Genomic DNA, 20064 nt, shown 5'->3' with positions numbered 1-20064 from the left:
CACAGGTCGATTAGAATTTATTAAGTAGGGAGTGGAGAAGTGTGGCACAAATAGAAGTACGCAACGTCCTAAAGGAACGGAACCTGGGATTTCTGAAAAAAACCCTGTCGGTTATGGTGACACAATCAGCCGCTCCCTCCCCCAGTGACACAGGGGCGTGTCGGGGGGACAGGAGGGCTGGTGGTTGCTCCTGGGTCTTGGAATGATCTCTGCGGAGCTTTGAGTCCAGGCCAAAGGCTCAGGGTCGAGACTTCATAGCGGAGGCAGCTAGACCCAGCAAGATGGCTGTGACCGTGAAGCCCTGGGCGGCGATCCGAGTGCGCATCATGAGCTGGGAGCGCTGGCTGTCGCCCCGGTGGAAGCTGTAGAGGCCGTAGGAGAGGGCGGCCGCCGTGCCCAGGCAACCTGAGTAGGGGACAACGCAGCTGGGGAGCCTTCTTCCCTCTTTGGACCTCCCTTCCCCAAGGCCGACGCCTCCGGACATCAGCGGAGGGAGGGCGGAGGGGCTGGTTGAGGCGGGGTCCTCCCAGTTCCAGAGTCAGCTCCATGCTGCCTGCCCCCAAACCCGGACGCTGCTCCCGCTTCAATCGGTTCCACCCTGCACCGCCCCGTGCTGCGTCACATTTCCGGTCCACTCCCGTCCAGCCCCCGCTGGTGTCCCTGGTCCTCCCCTATTTCCTTCCCTCCGACATCACAGTCCCCTCCGTCTACAGTTCCGAGGGCACCCGCTTACCTATGGGTACCATCGGGTTCTCGCGGGTCTTGCGAAGGAACTTTTCCTTGAAGCCTTCTGGGTTTCTGTACACGGTGGGGCTAAAGCCCTCAATGACTGGGGGCTGCGAGGGTTCACAGGGCGCCTCGGTAGTCACAGGGCCAGGACCCGCCATGTCTGAGCGACAGCTGTGGTTGGTAACAGGAACGCCGAGCTCCGCCTCCTGACCGAGGCCATGCAATGGGCGGGGAAATGACGATGTCGGGCGTTGTACGCAGGCGCGCGCGCTCACTGCATTCTGGGAGTCGTAGTAATCAGCACGGTGAGGCTACGGAAGGGACTACGTTTCCCAGAAAGTCTTGCGCGCAGCCTCCGCGAGGAGTGCGAGGCACGAGGTTCCGAGAGTGAGCGGCGCGGAGTGCGGGCGCGGCTGCGGTGGTCAGCGCAATGCCCAAAGCCAAGGGCAAGACCCGGAGACAGAAGTTCGGTTACAATGTCAACCGGAAGCGTCTGAACCGGAATGCTCGACGGAAGGCGGCGCCGCGGATCGAGTGGTGAGGAGGCTGGGGTTCTGGAGGCGGAGGGTTCGGGAGGTCTGGGGGCGGTTCGGGAGGCGGGGTGGGGGTGTTTGGGTGGCGGGGTAGGGGTTCGGGAGGTCTGGGGGCGGTTCGGGAGGCGGGGTGGGAGTGTTTGGGAGGCGGAGGGTTCGGGAGGTCTGGGGGTTCGGGAGGCGGGGTGGGGGTGCTTGGGTGGCGGGGTAGGGGTTCGGGAGGTCTGGGGGGTTCGGGAGGCGAGGTGGGGGTGTTTGGGTGGCGGGGTAGGGGTTCGGGAGGTCTGGGGGCGGTTCGGGAGGCGGGGTGGGGGTGTTTGGGTGGCGGGGTAGGGGTTCGGGAGGTCTGGGGGGTTCGGGAGGCGGGGTGGGGGTGCTTGGGTGGCGGGGTAGGGGTTCGGGAGGTCTGGGGGGTTCGGGAGGCGGGGTGGGGGTGTTTGGGTGGCGGGGTAGGGGTTCGGGAGGTCTGGGGGCGGTTCGGGAGGCGGGGTGGGGGTGTTTGGGTGGCGGGGTAGGGGTTCGGGAGGTCTGGGGGGTTCGGGAGGCGGGGTGGGGGTGCTTGGGTGGCGGGGTAGGGGTTCGGGAGGTCTGGGGGCGGTTCGGGAGGCGGGGTGGGGGTGTTTGGGTGGCGGGGTAGGGGTTCGGGAGGTCTGGGGGGGTTCAGAAGGCAGGGTGGGGGTGTTTGGGTGGCGGGGTAGGGGTTCGGGTGGTCTGGGGGGGTTCGGGTGGTGGGGACGGTTCGAGAGGTGCGGTGGGGGTTCGGAAGGTCTGGGGAGGTTTGGCTGGCGGGGGCAGTTCGAGAGGCGGGGTGGACGTGTTTGGGGGGTGGAGTAGGGGTTCGGGAGGCGGGGTGGGGGTGTTTGGGTGGCGGGGGCGGTTTGGGAGGCGGGGTGGGGGTGTTTGGGTGGCGGGGTAGGGGTTCGGGAGGTTCGGGTGGCGGGGTGGGGGTGTTTGGGTGGCGGGGTAGGGGTTCGGGAGGTCTGGGAGGTTCGGGAGGCGGGGTGGGGGTGTTTGGGTGGTGGAGACGGTTCGAGAGGCGGGATGGGGGTTCGGGAGGTCTGAGGGGTTCGGGTGGCGGGGACTGTTCGAGAGGCGGGGTGGGGGTTCGGGAGGTCTGAGGGGTTCGGGTGGCGGTGGCCCCGGCCCGGACGGCCCGCGAGCTCTGTCTTTGCCGGCAGCTCCCACATCCGCCATGCCTGGGACCACGGCAAGTCGGTGCGGCAGAACCTGGCCGAGATGGGGTTGGCTGTGGATCCCAACAGAGCGCTGCCCCTCCGGAAGAGAAAGGTACCGACAGTGCAAGGTCCCTGCCCTTGTCCTCTTCCCTCGTCACCTTTACCTGGGATTCAGGACTCGATGCCGCCCGTTACCTGCCTCAGGCTCTTCCTGGGTTTGGCCTCCTGGCAGTCAACCTGCACTGACCGTGGTCAAGCGTCCCTTTACAGCCTTCCTCATACTCCCTCCCCGGCACACGTTTGCATGTGGACTGGAGCTTCCCCTCCTTTCCTTTACTCAGTCTTTTTCCTCTGAAATTAACCTGTTTGGGCCCCTTGGCATCTCAATGGCATTTTCCAGAATTTATTTTTTTCTGCTCTTTCCTAACGAATACTCCCTAGGGTTTGGGCTCTTCACTCACTGTTAATTACACCTTTCCCCAGTCATTCAGGCGTTCTTGGTCCGAGCCATCCCTGGGACTAGTTTCTCTTATTCAAGTTTTTGTCTAGATGACCCTTTCAAGTTTTCAAAAATTAGGCAGGGCACTTTGGGAGGCCGAGGTGGGAGGATTGCTTGAGCCCTGGAGTTGGAGACCAAGCTGAGAAGAGTGAGGCCTGTGTGCACAAAATATGGAAAAATGAGCCGGGCATGGTGGCGCATGCCTGTAGTCCCAGCTACTCGGGAGACTGAGGCAGGAGGATCGCTTGAGCCCAGGAGTTAGAGGCCGCAGTGAACTATGGTGAGGCCACTGCCCTCCAGCCTGGGCAAGACCCAGAGTGAGACCCTGTCTCAAAAAAAAAAAAACAACCCCAAACAAACAAAACTTTTAAAAACTTGCATCCTTCACTCAGTAACCTCTTACCTGCTTTATTTGAATTTGTAGCATTTGTAAGTACATAATGGTATATATTTATTTGCTTATCTATTTTCTGTGCTTCTTGCCCCCAACATAACCTTCTTGGTGACAAGGACTTTGTGTTTTTTTTTTTTGTTGCCCAGGCTAGAGTGAGTGCCGTGGCGTCAGCCTAGCTCACAGCAACCTCAAACTCCTGGGCTCAAGTGATCCTCCTGCCTCAGCCTCCCGAGTAGCTGGGACTATGGCACGTGCCACCATGCCTGGCTAATTTTTTCTATATATATATATTAGTTGGCCAGTTAATTTCTTTCTATTTTTTTAGTAGAGACGGGGTCTCGCTCAGGCTGGTTTCGATCTCCTGACCTTGAGCAATCCACCCGCCTTGGCCTCCCAGAGTGCTAGGATTACAGGCATGAGCCACCGCGCCCGGCGACTTTGTGTTTTGTTCTCTACTAAATCCCCAGGGTGCTTAGGATGTGACATGTGCTCAATAAATAATTAACCTAATAAATAGGCTTGCTGAATGAATTTGTCCTGTTGCCTAAGTTTCTTTTTATCCCTTCGTGCCAGAGGAAAATGGTACTACTATTTCTTGAATAAATGTGAAGCTACAGCCAAATGTTGTTAGGTAGCTCCTCCCCTAGAGAAGATATCTGATATCTCCCCCTCATTGTAAATTATAAAGTTCTTTCATGTGCATTGTTTCACTCAGTTATCACAGAACTAAGTGAGGAAGGGAGGGAGTGTTATACCCATTTTGTAGACAGGCAAAGAAAAGATAAATTGCTTGTGTTTCTTTTGGGAAACATGGGTTCTAGTTGTTGAAGCCTCCAGGCCATTTGTTCTCCTTGTTACCTATTCTGCCTGACCTTGGGTGGGATTCTTATGGGTAATGTAGTCATATTAGGATGAGCAGGCGTCTAGAACTTTCCCTCATCAAAGATCCTCCCTTTGTCTACTGGTCTCATGGGCTCTTTTCTTCGCAGGTGAAGGCCATGGAGGTGGATCTAGAGGAGAGGCCTAAGGAGCTTGTGCGGAAGCCCTATGTGCTGAACGGTGGGTACAGGCCGTGTTCCTTCAGGTCACCATCCTGCTGTGTCGGAGCTGGAAAGGGCCCTCAGATGTCCTCACCTTGCGGATGGGGAAACCAACGTTCAGAGGGGAGAAGGGAGCTGGTCAAGGGTTCACAAAGTTAGGACTGTGTCCCCAGCTGGGACATTTTCAGTCTACTGACCAAACTCAAATATGTGAACTAAGGTCAGAGATGTTGAGGGAGGGTGTAGCCAGGTGCCTGAGAGACAGAAAAGAAACCATTAAGTCTCAAGCATGTGATTTTTAGAGATTCTACCATCTCATTAAATGTCTCTAACAAGTCAATTTCATGTCTATTAAGGCTATAGATGCTGAATATTAAAACAGAAGAGAGTAAACACTGAAGGAAAGTAGGATACTCTAGAGTCCTTTACCTGTCCTTCCCTTTAGCTGTCAGGGAGTTTTTTGTTTTTTTTTTGAGAAAGAGTCTCACTCTGTTGCCCAGGCTAGAGTGAGTGCCGTGGCGTCAGCCTAGCTCACAGCAACCTCAATCTCCAGGGCTCAAGCAATCCTCCTGCCTCAGCCTCCCGAGTAGCTGGGACCACAGGCATGCGCCACCATGCCCAGCTAATTTTTTCTATATATATTAGTTGGCCAATTAATTTATTTATAGTAGAGACGGGGTCTCGCTCTTGCATAGGCTGGTTTCGAACTCCTGAGCTCAAGCAATCTGCCCGCCTCGGCCTCCCAGAGTGCTAGGATGACAGGCGTGAGCCACCGTGCCCGGCCAGGGAGTTTTAAGAGCCCTCCTGAAGGTTAAAGGATATGAATGGCCAGATATCAGATACAGAATTCCTTGAGTTCCTGTCTTTAAATTATCTCATTGGTTCTTCTAAGAACTGCGTAGGATAGGATTGTATATACAAACCTATGTGTACTTATTGTAGTCACAGACAAACATCTTTTCGATTTTCAAAATTTTATTTATTTATATATTCATTTTGAGACAGAGCCTCGCTTTGTTGCCCAGGCTAGAGTGAGTGCCGTGGCGTCAGCCTAGCTCACAGCAACCTCAAACTTCTGGGCTCAAGCAGCGATCCGCCTGCCTCGGCCTCCCAGAGTGCTAGGATTATAGGCGTGAGCCACCATGCCCGGCTGTAGCTATTTTAAAAGTGAAGCCATTATTGACTCCTGGATTTTTCCCTCACCTGGAGCACTGAGGGGCCTGGGCCCGGCTTCAGTCCCTTGTCTCTGCAGCTTTAGAGTCCACTTATTCAGACCTTTCCATATCATGTATTGGCATAATAGTTCAATAACTGAGGTTCTCTGAGAGTCCGATAGCTGGAAGGGAGCCCAGCCGCATGGACAGGTAATCTCTCTTCATATCTCTCTCTCACTACCTCACACTAATTAGAAGTTTTTAATTTGGTGCGTTCCTTTGAAACTCACTTGCCCAGAGAGAAGTGACTTGCCTTTCAGGCAGTTGCCGTGCTGGCAGATGATTCAATCATGGGAGGCAGAGCCTGGGATCTGAGGGGCTGAAGAATAAGGTTCTGGCAATGAATCTGGGGGTGAGGAGGCAAAAAGACTGTCAGATGGTTGGTGTAGTGCGTCTTACGGCTCAGGAGTGGGTGGCGGGGTGGTTGGACAGCTCACGCAGTGCAGAGACCAAAGCCTTACTCCTTGTCTTCCAACTTCTCTCCCCCCAGACCTGGAGGCAGAAGCCAGCCTTCCAGAAAAGAAAGGAAATACCCTGTCTCGGGACCTTATTGACTACGTACGTTACATGGTGGAGAACCACGGGGAGGACTACAAGGTGAGCGGCTCAGGCCTGGCAGGAAGAACCACTGGGTGGCTGGGATGGCGCCCTGGACCATGTGTGGTGATCTTGCCTAGCACCTGCTTCCTGAAACTGAGTGGAAAGAAAGGGAGGAAAAAGACTCTAGGGAGTGGATCCTGTTAGCAGGCATCTAATGTGAACAGAAGGCTTGCAGCAGGGACAGACTGAATGGTCTGTTCTCATCCCACTCACAGATTAGTTGTTTTGCTCCATGGTATTTTTCAAAGAACTTGGACTAGTTGCCATGTTAATTATGGGAAGGTTCAAATAAAATTCTGTATTTTTGGCTGCTTTTAAGAATTGAAAGCTCTAGGCTGGGCACAGTGGCTCACGCCTATAATCCTAGCACTCTGGGAGGCTGAGGTGGGAGGATCGCTCAAGACCAGGAGTTTGAAACCAGCCTGAGCAAGAGCAAGACCCCCCCTCCCCCCGTCTTTACTAAAAATAGAAATAAATTAGCTGGGCATGGTGGTGGATGCCTGTAGTCCCAGCTACTTGGAAGGCTGAGGCAGGAGGATTGCTTGAGCCAAGGAGTTTGAGGTTGCTGTGAGTTAGGCTGACGCCACGGCACTCTAGCCCGTGCAACAGAATGGGACTCTGTCTCAAAAAAAAAAAAAAAAATTGAAAGCTCTGGCCACACAAAGCCCAGGTGATATTAGTTGGCTGGGGATGGGGCATGGGCTCCTCAGCTGGCCCCAGCTCCTGCCTGGGCCCCTGGACTCTCAGGCCTGCCTGGTGCCTAAGTGCTGAAGGGCTCCACATACACTGTGGCTTTTGAGTGAGGAATCTAGACCTCAGGGATAGGTGGTTTGCCCAGTTCAGCCACAGGTAGGATTATTTGAACCTTTGCCCTTGTAGCCCTCTTCAAGTAGCCCTTCTTCCTTCTTAGGCCATGGCCCGAGACGAAAAGAATTATTATCAAGATACCCCGAAACAGATTCGGAATAAGATCAACGTCTATAAACGTTTTTACCCGGCGGAGTGGCAAGCCTTCGTGGATTCTTTGCAGAAGAGTAAGATGGAGGTTGACTGACAGGTTTGCATCGCACCTGCCCGGGCAGAGCCTCCTGCTGGACCAGTGAAGACGGAGCCGGGTGGAAAGCAAGGCGCGCTGTGTACCTTCAGGGGGGCTGGCCAGACCCCGTGGAATCAGAAGGTCACACATGCACTTGCACTCACACACGTGCCCCTCTGGAAGGGACTGTCTCTGCGGTTCCAATTTATATTCAGGAGGTTCATGGGAAAGCCAGAACCTGCCGTTTTCAGAGTGGGTAGTTCATTTGAATATCGTCTGTACATAATAAATCAAAGCTATTTTACTTCTCTGATGGTTTTATATTTTCTCCTTCCAGCCGGGTCCTGGGGCTGCCCCAGTAAACCCTCCCCACCAAGGCTGAGAGGCCATCCAGCCCGCAGCATGTGCTGCACTCACGGGCCCCTGGAGGCACAGCCTCGCTCTTCTGGACTGTTCCCTGCCTGTGCTTCCTGCAACAGCAGTTCCATTAACCCTTCTGCGGAAGCTTCCGAGTACCCTGGGCTGCTTGGAAGGGGACTGCCTTGCCTGTGCCAGTCCCGCCCCTGGGCCGAGGCCAGCTGGGCTTGCCTGGCAGAGGGTGAGGAGCAGAACTCCTGCTCTGCCTCCACGGGGGCTGCCCTCTGCTTTTCTTTGGGTTGCTTGTGTTGGCCTTGGCCCGAAGTGAATCTGAGGCCCCCAAACCTGCCTTCCGGGACTGTGGTGGGCTACTACATGTCACTATTGTGTGCCAAGTCCTGGCTACACACAGCACGGCCAGCCTCGGGCCAGGCCCGCCTGACTCGGTGGTGTGTGAGGTAGTGATGCCTGTGACATAGTATCACAGGCAGGGTATGGAGTGGGCACTGGACACTTTCTTAAGTGCTGATACTTTATCCCCAACTACTTTTTTTCTTTTTTGGCCAATTAATTTCTTTTGTATTTTTAGTTAGAGACGGGGTCTCACTCTTGCTCAGGCTGGTTTCAAACTCCTGACCTCGAGCAATCCTCCCACCTCGGCCTCCCAGAGTGCTAGGATTACAGGCGTGAGCCACCTCGCCCGGCCTCCACCCCAGATCTGGTCCGCTGTCAGCCAGAACTCCTTTCAAGGAGGGTGGGAGAGAAGGGTTCAGATGCCCCCCAAAAGGTGTTGAGTTAGGCCAAAGCCTAAGGTTCCAGCTGCGGGACTGGGACTTGCTGATTGACAAGTTACTGTGTCGCTAGGAAGTGTGGTGGGACCACTCTCCACCGCTGCCCCAGCTGGGACAGAGCACACTCAGCACACACTGCTCAAAACACGAATTCAAACGAAACCGCATCAGAGTTTTGGCATTTATTGGGTGCCTCAAACAGCCGTTGACACTGTTTTATGCAGTTTGTCCTTGGCCACCCTGTGGGTTGGGGTCACCGGGCGTCATGGGCTGAGACAAGGCCCCTTTACTGCAGACCTTTGATTGGATCCTCCCCTGTCCCTTAATGGGTCCCTTTTCGAGAAGCAACAGACAAGTTGGAGGTCCCCCGTCACAGCTACTAGAAAGGACGTGGTGTTCAAAACCCTATGCCCGAGGACGTGTATGCAGACGGCAGACACGAGGGCAGGTCTGGGGCAGCTGGGAAGTTGCAGCAGCCCATCAGAAGGCCGGCCATTCCTCCTAAACTAGCATAGCAACGCAGTGTTTTGGAAACGGTTTTTGGAGAATCTGGTGTCTCATTCAGGCAGACGGGCAAGTGTCGTCAGATTTTCGTCAGCTCGTCTCCGTGAAACGTGAAACGCCGGGAGGCTGGGAGGGCTGGCTGCCCTCAAAGCTGAACACCACGGCGTCAGCACAGGCTTCAGACCTGCAGTTCTGGGCAGCAAGAGTAACCACAGGTGGCTTCCTTGGAGGGCAGCCAGCCCAAGGTGGTTGCTTCAGCGGCCTCAAGAACCCTCTCGCCCTGCCCATCCGACCGTCCAGGGTCCGGGCCAGGGTGGCCTTTCCTCAAAGGGATGGCATTAGGACAGAGGATGGGAAACTAGGAACCACAGTTTCATTTAAGTCACCTAAGAACAAAAAACACCAGCACTGCCCGGGAGCGGTGGCTCATGCCTGTAATCCTAGCTCTCTGGGAGGCCGAGGCAGGCGGATAGCTCGAGGTCAGGAGTTAAAAACTAGCCTGAGAAAGAGCAAGACCTGTCTCTGCTATAAATAGAAAGAAATTTACTGGCCAACTAATACATATAGAAAAAATTAGCCGGGCGTGGTGGCGCATGCCTGTAGTCCCAGCTACTCGGGAGGCTGAGGCAGGAGGATTGCTTGAGCCCAGGAGTTTGAGGTTGCTGTGAGCGAGGCTGACGCCACGGCACTCACTCTAGCCTGGGCAGCAAAGCGAGACTCTGTCTCAAAAACAAAAACAAAACAAAACAAAAAAACCAGCACTAGGGGAAGGGCCCAGGCAAGTACACGGGAGAACAGCGGAGACTCCGGTGTGAAGAGTGGACACAGGAAGGGCAGCTCCCTCAGACCCGCAGCCTGCCCTCCAGCATCTGTGTAAGAACACGAGAGCTGCCCGGACGCTGACCCTCTGCTCACAAGCCCAGTTAGCTCGTCAGCGTGGTTTGTGAGTCTCCTGTTGAGGAGTGAGTTTCAGCTTCTTGGTATTACGCTCCTGAGCGCCATCGTCAGGGCCTCACCGACGTGTGGCAGCCTTACATACTCATGTGCAGCCATCCTTTGTTCCTCAAAGGGTCTCGTTTCAGTTAGAATTAGGAAAACATAAAGACACAAAGAATCACCTAAGGTAACATTGTAAACTTTGAATTCCATACTGAGATCAAACAAGTCCATTACGATGGTGGCAGGAGGTGGTGTCAGCCCATCAAGATTGAGAGGCTGACCAAAAGAGGGGGACGTCACTAAACTGAATTAAGTTTGGCCTAAAGCTGCCTCTGTACACCATGAACTGTAAACTCGTCTAAAAGTGCCCTCTTGGAGCAAGTGGTCAAGTTTTACTGATCATAGCAGCGAACCTTGGGACAATGGCAGGCTGGGCTGCCAGACACACCCAATAATACATGGCTATAAATGCATCCTGCACACATTGTGGAACGGGACATTCCGAACTGCTTCGGGTGCTGAGTGGTGCCCGATTCATGAACTTTCTGCTAAATTAAACTCCATTAAAGTTAAATTGTCTAAGGTCTTTTAAGGTTTCTCTTTAAGCAATGGAGAATAAAGCAGGAGTTCACAGAACAAATAAGTACAGTTTCTTACCCTTCCAATGACAAAGTGAAAAGCTGCCAGCAAGGTTTCAAAGGCTACTCTAAAACCCAAGTCGTTCCCTACATTTTTAATATAAAAGCAGATAAATCATTTCTTACTGCAGAGAGTGAATCAGCATTTCAAAGAACAGTGACTCTGCTCCGATGTACCTGCAGCCCAAGAGCCCAGCTGTCCACTCTTCCAACCTTCACGCTCTGGACTTCGGAGCCTCCCACCCACCTGCCCGCTGGGTGCCTCTTCCAGCACTGGCCGCGGAAGGGAACTGATGCATACCAGGTACATGTCACAGGAAACGAAGGCACGCAATCTGTTCTCGATGAGAAAGCAAGTTGAGCTGGATAGTCAGTCACTCTTAAAAAAAATCCATTTGTGGCTGTGGATTATTTGGTGGCCCTGACAGACAGCAGGCTCTTTCCTTTGCTGTACCAACACTGAGGGTCGATACAGACAGTCCTTAAACTGGCTTGTCACCAGCCACAGAACCACGGAATGTGCACTGACGAGAACCCCAGGAATTCAGTCCATCTTTGCTTTTGCTGGGGAATAAATGGGTCCAAGAAGGCTGAATGGTGTGCCCAAGGCCACCTTATTGGCTGGTCTGCTAGTCCTGTCCTTTGGAGTCACATGAAGAAAAACTCTTTCCTGGGAGGCCGAGGCGGGTGGATCGCTCAAGGTCAGAAGTTCGAAACCAGCCTGAGCAAGAGCGAGACCCCGTCTCTACTATAAATAGAAAGAAATTAATTGGCCAACTAATACATATAGAAAAAATTAGCCGGGCATGGTGGAGCATGCCTGTCGTCCCAGCTACTTGGGAGGCTGAGGCAGCAGGATTGCTTGAGCCCAGGAGTTTGAGCTTGCTGTGAGCTAGGCTGATGCCACAGCAAAAAAAAAAAAAGAAAAGAAAAGAAAAACTCTTTCATCCTTGTTTTCATAGTTTTAATTATTTCTTAAATTTCTTTTAATTTTTACTTTTTTCATTATTTCTTTGCCATAACTTCAGCAGGAATCTTTTTCATCTTTTTACCTGGATTCACATGACAGAAAATTCCTCTCCCAGGATCATTTGTTGTCTACAGAAGAGGCCTGAGTCCCTTCAGCGTTTGGCAGAGTTTCAGTTCACGGGAAGCGACGTGAACTGTCACAATATCAATCACAGCCTCAAAGGCTAGGGCTGGTGAGGGGAAGCCTACGGTTTTGTCTCCGTTGACAACCGTAGGTTATCTCACTGTCCTTCATGATTCCAGCTATTTTCCTCAAAGTTCCAAGTTTTCTATGACAATCATCTGGGGTTTTGATAACAGCACCTAGAAACAAAGCCTAGAACCTTGGCCTGTTCTTCTTATAAATAAATAAATAAAATGCAGTTCTGACGCTGACACGCCCAGGTACAGCTGACGTCTTCTTCCCAGGGACAAGAGCGCCTTCCTCTCCCAGACTTACGTAAACACGGGCATTGGCACGGTTAGCACACGCACAGCTACTTGTCTCCAGGCTAAGGAAAAGAGAACCACCAGGCTTCGCTTGTCCTGTTTGGCGGACGGATACCACTCACCCCGTAGGCAAGTGCGGCTGGCAGGCCAGGCCCTGGCTCAGGGGAAGCAGGGAGTCTTCAGAAAGCTCCTTGCTGGGATTTCGGGGTTCATCCCGGCACTGCATACATATCTCCATGGCTGGGAAATGCATCTCCAAACTAGGAAAAACCATGGGAATCACCTCCTTTTGAAAATGATGGCCCGAGGGCCAGAGAGGCAGAGGCTGCACAAGCCAGGCAGGCAGGCAGAGCTGGGGCTGTACAGTGCAGGACTGGTGCAAGGGCTCACTGCGGACCACCCAGAACCCGCCTACGTGGGAGGAGGGAACAGTCTAGACTGGGGGACCTTGGGGCTCCAGGAGTATTTCTGATACCTACACTGGTTCTTCCACCGCAAGGACCGGCAGGGAGGGGAGGATCGAACCCGCGGAGCGTCTCAGTGTACAGACAAGAGAAGGGATCCACCTTCCGGCTGGAGCGAGCCAGACACCCCCCTCCCCGACTGTCTCGCCCACCTCCTCGGGAAGGCATCTGCACGGTGCTCGGCCTCGCCCGGGCCCTGCTCTTGAGAGGGCAAGACGGGGAGGAGGGAAGTGCTGCCACCCGGCTCTTGCCCCAAGCCCAGGCTGGTGCCAAAGCAGCAGCTTCGACCTGTGGCCCCAGGGCTGGGGTTGAGGACGCCGACTCCCGCCTAGGAGAGAAGCTCCAAGAGCAGCTTCCAGATGTGCACGGTGCCGGGTTCCCCCGCAGGCCCCTCGGGGGCGATGCTGGCTCCCAAGAGGAAAACCTCCCGCTGGCTGTTGACAGCCTGCAGGCCCAGCTCCCGCTGCAGCTCCACCACGCTCACCGCCTCGCTCAGGTCCTGGCGGGACACACAGAAGGCGGTCAGAACACAGGTGTCAGCGTTTCCCGGCACTCCGGGCTGTCGCCCACCAATACACTGTTCTTAGGCCACCCCGGGAAACAGTAGGGCGCAAGTGGCCCTTGGTCTGAGCTCGCTGTTCTCTCCCTGATCTCTGACTCTCCACTGCATCGTCAGCTGCAGGAGAGCAGGAGACAGAGCACTTCCTGTGTGCCAGGTGTGTGCCAGGCACCTGTATACCTGGTCTGACTTAATTCTCACAGCCCACACTTAACCGGCGAGGGAATTAGCTCAGGGGGTGAAGTCGTCAAGCCAAGGAGACAGTGGGAAGTGGCAGAGTCAGGTCACCACTCAGGCTGGTTTGACAGGCAAGCTTTCGGTCCCTATAGGAACCCCAGCTCCGTTTCCTAGACTCGACAGTGGGGAGGTCACACACAGGGTCACTTCCAGACAGGAAGCCAGCCGGAGGGAAAGGCCACCGCGCAGCACGGCTGGCGATGGCACATCTCAACTGCAACCCTGGCCCAAGATTAAAATGGTTCTTCTTGGAGCAATTCACAGAATACTGGGCCTCAGGTGTTGTCTCCTGTAGGTTCAAAACTGCTATAAAGTAGTTTATTTATTTGAGGCAGAGTCTCACTTTGTTGCCCAGGCTAGAGTGAGTGCTGTGGCGTCAGCCTAGCTCACAGCAACCTCAAACTCCTGGGCTCAAGTGATCCTCCTGCCTCAGCCTCCCGAGTAGCTGGGACTACAGGCATGCACCACTATGCCCGGCTGATTTTTTCTGTGTATTTTTAGCTGTCCAATAACTTCTTTCTATTTTCGGTAGAGACGGGGTCTCGCTCTTGCTCAGGCTGGTTTCGAACTCCTGAGCTCAAACGATCCACCCACCTCAGCCTCCCAGAGTGCTAGGATTATAGGCGTGAGCCACCGCGCCCGGCCTATAAAGTAGTTTAAAAATAGGGATATATTGTCCAAACTAGGGAACTTCTGAGGCTCAAAGTGGGCACTATTAAGAGTTATACCACAGACCGGGCTCGGTGGCTCATGCCTGTAATCCTACCACTCTGGGAGGCCGAGGCAGGAAGATCACTCGAGTTCAGGTATTCAAAACCAGCCTGAGAAAGAGCAAGAACCCATCTCTGCTAAAAAAAAATAGAAATTAGCTGGACAACTAAAAAATACATGCATATAAAAAAAAATTAGCCAGGCATGGTGGCACATGCTTGTAGTCCCAGCTACCCAGGAGGCTGAGGCAGGAGGATCACTTGAACTTAGGAGTCTGAGGTTGCTGTGAGCTAGGCTGATGCCACAGTACTGTAGCCTGGGCAACAGAGTGAGACTCTAAAAAAAAAAAAAAAAAAAAAAAGACAGTTATACCCGTACAACAGGCATACATGGGGACTGTCCTGGGCAGACTGGGACATACGGTCACCCTACGTATAAATGACAGGCCAGGAACATGTCCCACAGCTCTCAGAGCCACACAGGAACAGGCACAGGAGGTCTGGCAGGACGCTGTGGCTTGGCAGTGTCACAGGGTCTGTGACGCTGAGGGCTGCTGGGCCCCGGACAACCCCCTGGCACCCAGGAGAGGTGGAGTGTGATGGGCAAGAGCAGGAACTCTGAGAAAGATCTGAGTTCAAGTCCTGGCTTTGCCATACACCAGCTGTAATTTCAGGCATTTAAGGAGAACAGCAGGGCCTTCCGTGGGGTTTCTGTAGGGCTGAAGTGGGGTCATGACTGTCGGGCTCGGTGCTGTGTCTGGCACAACGTAAGCACGCATGAACATTAGTTATCATTATCAGTTGACCTGCTCTGCTTCTCGTCACTTCCCAGTTTTAGTTCTCTGCTGCAGAGCCAGAAGTTGCAAAGGTGTAGCAGGGTGGAAAAGGTGCAGGTCTGGAGTCAGACATCCTAATTCCACTACTCTTGAGGTGTACAACCTTGGCAAGGTCACACAACCTCTCTCTTCAGATTCCCAATCTGTGAAATGGGAATAGTATCTCATACCTTGTAGGGTCAACAGAAGCATCATAAGAAATGTCATTCAAACCATGCCTGGCATATCATAGGTACTTTTTTTAATTTTTTTTGAGACAGAGTCTCACTTTGTTGCCCAGGCTAGAGTGAGTGCCGTGGCGTCAGCCTAGCTCACAGCAACCTCAATCTCCTGGGCTCAAGTGATCCTTCTGCCTCAGCTTCCCGAGTAGCTGGGACGGCAGGCATGTGCCACCATGCCCGGCTAATTTTTTCTATATGTATTAGTTGGCCAATTAATTTCCTTCTATTTACAGTAAAGACGGGGTCTCGCTCTTGCTCAGGTTGGTTTCGAACTCCTGACCTCGAGTGATCCGCCCGCCTCGGCCTCCCAAAGAGTTAGGATTACAGGCGTGAGCCACCTCGCCTGGCTTATCATAGGCACTTCAGAATAATTTTTCTTATCTCTCCAGAGTGACGAATAATAGGGAGGTAAAGAAGAAGGAAGACAGAGGCAGGGATAAGGAAATAACACAGGTAGAAGAGAGGGCATGATGTGTCAGCCAACCTCCCCGGGGCCATAGCAAAGACCCAAATCCCTCTGCAGTGCCCCCACCCCTGCCCTGGCAGCTCTGAGTTGAAATCCAGCTGGCCCGAGCCTCCCTCCCACGGCTGTCACCTGCTTGTTGGCCACGATGACGACAGGCAGGTCAGGGTCCCTGTCCAGCAGTTTGTGTAGCTCCTGCCGGGCCCAAGGCAGTCTCGGCCGGTCCGCCGAGTCCACCACGAACACCAGCACGTCCACCTCATTCACAAACTCCTTCCAGTAGAAGCGCAGGTTCTGGCTGCCACCGACTGGAGAGAGGCCAGGGGCCAGTTGAGAGCTTCCCCGGGCGCTGGTTCTCTACCCACAGCCCCCGACTCCACCCCACTTCCAGCTTCCCAAGGTTCCACCAGCCAGAGCGTGGAAAAGACCACAGGTCCCGGAGCCAGTCGGACCTGGGTTTCGCCCCAGCGCCGACAGCTGGGCCTCTGAGGGCAGGTCCCTATCTTTGAGCACCTGTCTCTTCCCCACTGAACTTTACCTAACAGGGCGCAGTAACCCGAAGGTACTGCATGCAATGTACCTTTCACAGGACTGGCATACACCAGGGCCGTCTGGAAAGTACCCAGCCATTGTATCCATCGTATGCATGGCTGGATACTTTTTGGACAGCCCTTGTAGGTGCTCAGTAGATGGTACTTTTCAGTTCTCTCCCCCAGGTTGCCTTGCCTCTTGCCAATTCCTAGCTTCCACTTTGGTCAGTGATGGCTGTGGGCAGTAGCCAGGAGTCCTAAAGTCTGGAAAAGTCAGGACCCTCTGCCCCCTGCCTAGGCACAGCCATCCCCCGTTCAATCTTTTTTTTTTTTGAGACAGAGTCTCACTTTGTTGCCCAGGCTAGAGTGAGTGCCGTGGCGTCAGCCTAGCTCACAGCAATCTCAATCTCCTGGGCTCAAGCAATCCTCCTGCCTCAGCCTCCTGAGTAGCTGGGACTACAGGCATGAGCCACCATGTCCAGCTAATTTTTTTTTGGTATATATATTTTTAGCTGGTCAATTAATTTCTTTCTATTTTTTAGTAGAGACAGGGTCTCAGGCTGGTTTCGAACTCGTGACCTTGAGCAATCCACCTGCCTCGGCCACCGAGAGTGCTAGGATTACAGGCGTGAGCCACTGCGCTAAGTCCCCTGGCCAGCAGGAAGTCCACCTGTCCCTCTCTACCAAGCCTGTAGCTAGACATCAGTGACTAAGTACTGCTGCCCTCTCAATACCTTCTCTGTCACCCTCTTCCAAAAACAGAAGCTTAGGACTGAGAGCAGGGGGCTCCTCGGACCCTCTCTGATCACATACTCAACAAGCCCTCCCAGCACCTATTTGGGGCTGGGCCCCTGGGGCCACATATGGATCAGCCCTCTTTGTGCCCAAGGAGCCCGTGGCCTAGTCAGGGACAGGGGCTGGTGTATCACAAATCTTGCAGCAGGAGGGAAGCCCAGAGGAGGAGCTCTTAACCTTGCATGGAAGCCAGGGAGGCCTCACAAGAATCTTGAAGGATGAGTAGGAGTTTATCAAGGGAAGAAAGGGCTTTCAGACTGGGGGAACAGTGCATGGAAAGGACAGGAGGTAAGAGAGGGATCAGCGGGTACCCCTCAGAAACAAGCGATGGAGCATGGTGCTTAACAGCCAGGGCCTAGAGCCACTTAGCCTACATTTGAAGACTAGAAAGCTGGGTGACCTTGGATAAATTATTCTACTGGCTTGGCCTCAGTTTCCTTGGATATATAACGAGGGCAGTGACCAATTCTAGTTATATAGAGTTGCTGGGAGGGTTTTATGAAGTAATGCCTGTCAAGTGCTTGGCATATGAAACCTTACCTGTTGGCATGTAAGGACATGTGGGCTTCAGTAGGGGCTGCAGGGCAGGTGACCGAGTTGGAGATGCCCATCATGAAGGGCCCCAAATGCCAGAAAACAGAGCTTGGACTGTGTCCCAGGGAGGGGTGAGAAGGATTTCGTGCACGACAGTGTCCTGCTTAGACATGCATTTTGGAATCTCCCTCCCGTGCAAAGCATCCAGGCCCCGGTCCTGCAGAGGCAATGGGGAGGGGAGGGGGGACGGGGCGTCTGCTCACTCTCTAGCAGGTCCACCTGGAAGTCCCTGCAGGACAGCCGCACCGAGTTGAAGCCCCAGGTGGGCACGTGGCCTTCCAGCGCCGGCTTTCCCGACAGCACGCGCAGGAACGTGCTCTTCCCAGAGCCATCCAGCCCCAGCACGAGCACCTCGCGCTGCTCCAGCCCCTCCAGCGCCGGCTCCTCGTCCTCCTCGTACTCGGGCTGCTGCGGGGCAGAGGTCAGGCTGCAGCCGGCCGGCCACCTCCAGCCCGGCCCTTAGTAAGGGAAGCCCAAAGGCACCAACCAAACCGCCAGTGCCGGGGACAGGCAGGCAGGCACGAGCTGAAGCAATGGGACGCGCGCTGCCTTGGCAGTCCTGAGTTCCAAGCCCTAATTTCGGGATTTCCCCAAGTGCCCTCGGACGGATTCCTCGCCCTCGTGGACCCTCAGCTCCCTCAGGCTGTCCCCGCGTCCCGGGGGCAACCGGGGAAACGCGCCCCTGGCCGGGCCTGGAAGCCTGGCGCCTCCCCGGCGTCGCGGCCGCGCACTGCGCAGGTGCCGGCGGGCGCGGAGGCCGCTCCCCCGCGCGCCCTGCAGCTGCGGCGCCCGCCCGAGCGCCCGGGGCCCGCGGTGGCGGGGCGGCCACGCACGCACGCCCGCCGTTCCCGGCTCCGCGCCCGCCCGCTCCCGCGCGGCCAAGCCCCGACCCCGGCGTCTGGGGCCCGCGGGCCGCGGCCACACCCGTCGGCCCAGGCGGGGCGCACCCCGGGCCCGGCCCCGCGCGCGGCCCGGCCGCACACTCACGGCCCACTCGTGCCACTCGGGGAGCCGGGCGGGCCCCGCGCCGCGCCAGGCCTCGCCCGGGTCCCGGCGCCGCTCCCGGCCGCCGCCGCCGCGGTAGGTCTTCCAGAGGACGAAGAGCACCGAGCCCAGCACGGCCGCCGCGCCGCCCAGCGCCAGCGCCCAGGGGCCCAGCGGCCGCGGCGCCATCGGGCAGGCCGGGCGCAGGTGCGGCGCCCGCCGAAGATGGCCCCGCCGCGACTGCCCCGACTGCCGCGCCGACTGCCCCGACTGCCGCGCCCACCGCCCCGCCGGGCCGCACTACGAGCCCCACAATGCACCGCCGCCGTCGCCGCAGGACGCCGGGCCGCGCTACGAGCCCCACAATGCACCGCCGCCGTCGCCGCAGGACGCAGGGCCGCACTACGAGCCCCACAATGCACCGCCGCCGTCGCCGCAGGACGCAGGGCCGCGCTACGAGCCCCACAATGCACTGCCGCCACCGCCGCCGCCGCAGGACGCCGGGCCGCACTACTAGCCCCACAATGCACCGCCGCCGTCGCCGCAGGACGCAGGGCCGCACTACGAGCCCCACAATGCACCGCCGCCGTCGCCGCAGGACGCCGGGTCGCACTACGAGCCCCACAATGCACCGCCGCCGTCGCCGTTAGCTCGTGGCTTTTCTGGGTTACCCCTTCCCATACTTCCCAGGAGGGGAAACTGAGGCCCGGGGTCGCACCGCAGTTCACTGGTGAAGCCTGCATTCAAACACAAGAGTTTTTTTTGTTTTGTTTTGTTTTTAAGACAGAGTCTCGCTTTGTTGCCCAGGCTAGAGTGAGTGCCGTGGCGTCAGCCTAGCTCACAGCAACCTCAATCTCCTGGGCTCAAGCGATCCTCCTGCCTCAGCCTCCCGAGTAGCTGGGACTACAAGCATGCGCCACCATGCCCGGCTACGTTTTTTCTATATATATTTTAGCTGGCCAATTAATTTCTTTCCATTTATAGTAGAGATGGGGTCTCCCTCTTGCTCAGGCTGGTCTCGAACTCTTGACCTCGATTGATCCTCCTCCCTCGGCCTCCCAGAGTGCTAGGATTACAGGCGTGAGCCACTGCCCGGCCAAGTTAATTCCTTTAGTGAAGTCTTTCTCCCTCACCAGTACAGGGCAATGTTAGTTCTAGTTGTTTCTTCTCTGAGAACGTGCCTTCAACTCCCTCGCCCCAGGGAAGTTAAAGTGGAGAAGCTGAAACCAAGAACAGCCAGCTGCTAGTGTCAGCTCTTAGCTAGTCACTTGGTCACAGCGTCCAGCAGTGAAACTACCAGATGGGCCCTCAGCCCTGGATTTGGATTTCAATTCTTCCGTTTCTGGGCTGGGGTACCTTTGCCAAGGACCCCTTGAGAGTGTTATTTTCTCCTGCTGCCGAGTGGGCAATGGACATGGATAATTCTGGAGCATTGCTAGGTTGAGTGCCTCATCTATAATGATACAGTGGGCAGGGCTACCAGACAGAGCTCCGGGAAATGCAGACGCCACGCCCACAGCCATCTGAGTTGTCTGCTGATGGATGGGTCATGAGAGAGCACAGCAGGTCTGTCTAGGGAGTGGAGTGGTCCCACTCGGCAGCAGGAGAAAATAACACTCTCAAGGGGTCCTTGGCAAAGGTACCCCAGCCCAGAAACGGAAGAATTGAAATCCAAATCCAGGGCTGAGGGCCCATCTGGTAGTTTCACTGCTGGACGCTGTGACCAAGTGACTAGCTAAGAGCTGACACTAGGCAGCTGGCTGT

At 55.4% G+C, this 20064-nt stretch overlaps 3 protein-coding genes across 3 annotated transcripts; 1 reads left to right on the top strand and 2 right to left on the bottom strand.

Moving 5' to 3' along the window:
• Nucleotides 1-972, bottom strand: HIGD2A (HIG1 hypoxia inducible domain family member 2A). Its single transcript, XM_012781529.3, has 2 exons — nucleotides 734-972; nucleotides 1-405 (listed from the first exon to the last, which is right to left on the bottom strand). Exons 1-2 carry the CDS (start codon nucleotides 885-887, stop codon nucleotides 239-241), a joined length of 321 nt encoding a protein of 106 aa, XP_012636983.2. The 5' UTR covers nucleotides 888-972; the 3' UTR covers nucleotides 1-238.
• Nucleotides 973-1060: 88 nt separating this feature from the next.
• NOP16 (NOP16 nucleolar protein) lies at nucleotides 1061-7528 on the top strand. Its single transcript, XM_075998402.1, has 5 exons — nucleotides 1061-1266; nucleotides 2441-2549; nucleotides 4320-4389; nucleotides 6075-6181; nucleotides 7095-7528. Exons 1-5 carry the CDS (start codon nucleotides 1160-1162, stop codon nucleotides 7236-7238), a joined length of 537 nt encoding a protein of 178 aa, XP_075854517.1. The 5' UTR covers nucleotides 1061-1159; the 3' UTR covers nucleotides 7239-7528.
• A 3001-nt stretch (nucleotides 7529-10529) lies between these two features.
• On the bottom strand, nucleotides 10530-18638 carry ARL10 (ARF like GTPase 10). Its single transcript, XM_075998553.1, has 4 exons — nucleotides 18304-18638; nucleotides 17520-17724; nucleotides 15530-15705; nucleotides 10530-12870 (listed from the first exon to the last, which is right to left on the bottom strand). The coding sequence occupies exons 1-4, from the start codon at nucleotides 18487-18489 to the stop codon at nucleotides 12700-12702; spliced, it is 738 nt and encodes a 245-aa protein (XP_075854668.1). The 5' UTR covers nucleotides 18490-18638; the 3' UTR covers nucleotides 10530-12699.
• Nucleotides 18639-20064: the final 1426 nt, after the last annotated feature.

This window comes from Microcebus murinus, chromosome 28 (genome assembly GCF_040939455.1).
Source record: "Microcebus murinus isolate Inina chromosome 28, M.murinus_Inina_mat1.0, whole genome shotgun sequence".
NCBI lineage: Eukaryota > Metazoa > Chordata > Mammalia > Primates > Cheirogaleidae > Microcebus > Microcebus murinus.
This window is presented reverse-complemented; position numbering and strand designations above follow the sequence as displayed.

Coding starts and splice junctions, on each gene's coding strand:
- HIGD2A (XM_012781529.3), bottom strand. CDS start 887: ATGGCGGGTCCTGGCCCTGTGACTACCGAGGCGCCCTGTGAACCCTCG. Junction 406..733: donor GAACCCGATGGTACCCATAG/GTAAGCGGGTGC, acceptor TCCCCTACTCAG/GTTGCCTGGGCACGGCGGCC.
- NOP16 (XM_075998402.1), top strand. CDS start 1,160: ATGCCCAAAGCCAAGGGCAAGACCCGGAGACAGAAGTTCGGTTACAAT. Junction 2,550..4,319: donor TGCCCCTCCGGAAGAGAAAG/GTACCGACAGTG, acceptor TTTTCTTCGCAG/GTGAAGGCCATGGAGGTGGA. Junction 6,182..7,094: donor ACCACGGGGAGGACTACAAG/GTGAGCGGCTCA, acceptor CTTCCTTCTTAG/GCCATGGCCCGAGACGAAAA.
- ARL10 (XM_075998553.1), bottom strand. CDS start 18,489: ATGGCGCCGCGGCCGCTGGGCCCCTGGGCGCTGGCGCTGGGCGGCGCG. Junction 17,725..18,303: donor CCGAGTGGCACGAGTGGGCC/GTGAGTGTGCGG, acceptor TCTGCCCCGCAG/CAGCCCGAGTACGAGGAGGA. Junction 15,706..17,519: donor CCAGGTGGACCTGCTAGAGA/GTGAGCAGACGC, acceptor GCCTCTCTCCAG/TCGGTGGCAGCCAGAACCTG.